This window comes from Penaeus vannamei, chromosome 13 (assembly GCF_042767895.1).
Source record: "Penaeus vannamei isolate JL-2024 chromosome 13, ASM4276789v1, whole genome shotgun sequence".
Classification (NCBI taxonomy): domain Eukaryota; kingdom Metazoa; phylum Arthropoda; class Malacostraca; order Decapoda; family Penaeidae; genus Penaeus; species Penaeus vannamei.
Genome location: NC_091561.1, coordinates 13,799,177 through 13,801,676, shown reverse-complemented (window position 1 = coordinate 13,801,676; position 2,500 = coordinate 13,799,177). Strand labels below are relative to the sequence as shown.

At 48.6% G+C, this 2,500-nt stretch overlaps 1 protein-coding gene across 1 annotated transcript in view; it reads right to left on the bottom strand.

The window, feature by feature from the left end:
• The window catches only part of LOC113808604 (titin), a 127,646-nt gene that overhangs the window by 88,857 nt on the left and 36,289 nt on the right, over positions 1–2,500 (bottom strand). Inside the window, exon 3 of the mRNA XM_070128516.1 lies at positions 1,589–2,500. This exon is cut by the window's right edge and continues 96 nt beyond it. Coding sequence (XP_069984617.1) covers positions 1,589–2,500 — 912 coding nt within the window. The remainder of the gene's footprint in view (positions 1–1,588) is intronic.

Genomic DNA, 2,500 nt, shown 5'->3' with positions numbered 1-2,500 from the left:
GCTTCTGCTTCCTCTCTTTTTTTGTTATTATTGTTGTTGTTAACATTATTTTCTTTTGTCAGAAAAAAATGGAGGTTTTTTTTAGAGGCGGTTTTTTGTACTAAATTTTGTATTAAGAAGTATGATGCTAATTGTTGACACTTCGTCCCTAGTGGCTTCAGAAAGGGAAGGTCTTGGAAGGGCCTGTGGGCGCCGGAGAAAACCCTGTATGGAAACCTGAAGTTACAAAGTCTTCCGTGATTGTAAATTTGGAGTATTAATGACTCTAATTTACGGTCCGGTGGGTTTGTAGCTTTGATTTTGCAACAACAATACGGCACTTTGTGACCTGTTACGTTATGGCGAGAAAAGGATGATGAAAATGATATTAGTATTAATACAGAAGTGGTAAGTATCATCACAGTAAGTTTGATCATTTTTCTCATTGTTCCCCTATCACTAGCAATTATGACAAATATATTACTTTAAAAACAAACATGATCGTCTGATTACTGGGTAGAAAATAAATAAAAATATAAATAAAAAATAAGAAAATGTATATCCTATTGTCCATGAAGGAGTGAGGAAGTACCAATATTTTGGAATTCAAATTGGGATTTCGTGGTTCGGATTCAACACAGTGCCAATCATTAGCGGGAATCACTTATTTCGGGAGGGACCAGTGGAGGCGGAGCTCATAGCCCGAACGCAGAGGAAGGAAAGTGGCTGATCCTGCAAGGGCAGATTGTCGTCCTTTGCGGAAACGAAGGAGGTAAAGAATCAAAGCATTTTCCATTCACAGTCTGAGGGAAGGCCAAGCTAGGAAAGCAAGGAAAAGCAAAATCGGTGTTCTTTGCTTGGAGAGAAGAAAAAGAAAATTGGCTCAAGAAGCAACTTTATGTGCTGTGTGAGGGAAGGAGGGTGTCGATGGCCTTGTCTCCGTGTGAGAAAAGGAAGGCGAAAGCTGTGTTCCTGCGGCCGGTGCAAGCAAAGGTACTGCAGTAGAGACCTCGTTGACTTAATGAGTTTGTCTTCAATGCAGCAAAAGAGATTGGCAGTGAAATTGTCTACTTACAGTGAAGAGATAGTAGAGAGGCAGCATGTGGCTTTGTATGTGCCTGTGTGAGTGTGCGCACATATACAAATAGATGTAAACATACATGCATACATACATACATACATACATACATACGTGCACATACATACATACACGCGCCCACACTAACACTCACATACACAAACATACATATGTATATATACATATATATATATGTGTGTGTGTGTGTGTGTGTGGACGCCTGTATGTATGTATGTTTGTGTGCAGGAACCAATTGCACTGCATATGTCTGTTTTAGTGGGAGAGGGCCTATAGTTACAGTATTCTTGTGTTACATGGCAAGTAATGTTTTTTGTGTAATATGAAAAATAATGTTATAGAAAGGAAATGTTATTGTATATATGTGTATGTGTGCGTATGCATGTCTGTGTTACAGAAAGGAAATGTTATCATTTACATGTGTATGTATTCATGTCCGTAAGCTTGCATGCCTGTGAGGTGCATGGTGGGCACGCAGGAGGGGGAGCGGCGCGGAAAAGCGAAGCGAAATACCTCATCGTAATACTCGTATCTCTCCTGCTCCTCCTCCTCCACCATCAGCTCTTTCCCCTCCTCCAGCGCCTCTCCCTCACTTCCTTCAAGCACAGCTCTACTCTCCTGCGACACCGCCTCTTCAGCGCTCTTAACCTCTTCCTCCACTGGCTCGACCTCCTGTGCCGGCACCTCCACGACCTCCTGTGCTGGGGCCTCAACGGCCGCCTCGACCTCTGGCGCAGGGGCCTCCTCAACCACCGGCGCAGGGGCCTCCTCGACCACTGGCGCAGGGGCCTCCTCGACCTCCGGCGCAGGGGCCTCCACGACCTCCTCGACCTCCTGCGGAGGGGCCTCAACGGCTTCCTCGACCTCCTGAGCAGGGGCTTCGACGGCCTCCTCAGACGCGGGCGCCTCCTCCACCGGCGGAGTCTCCTCGGCAGGAGTTACTGCGACATCTACTTGTTGACTCTCTACGACCTCATCTTTGTGTACCTCATCGTGCTCGGGCTGGACCTGCTCCTCGATCTCGCTGATGATTTCGTGCAGCTGGGACTTGATGTTCTCCTGACTGATTTCCGCGTCGGCGCTGGCTTCGGCAGCCGGTTCTTCTGCCGGCACCGATTCTGCTTCTGCCGGAACCTCTTCAGCAGCGGCTGGCACTGGTTCCTGCTCCTCGGCTTTGTGCTCTTCTGGGGCGTGTTCTTCAGCTTGTTCCTGCTGTGGCTGGGCCTCCTGTTCCTCCGGGATGGCGTTGGCGTTCTCGTCGACTGGCTGGGGCTCGGCCGGCTGAGGCTCGGGTTCCGGCTGTGATTCTTCTACTGGCGGTGCCTCCTCCTTCGGAATGTCTGCGATAGCCTCGACGTGGCTGGACTCCACGGCAAGGGACTGCCCCACGCTGCCTCCCTGCACCACAGACTCCACAGCGAAGGT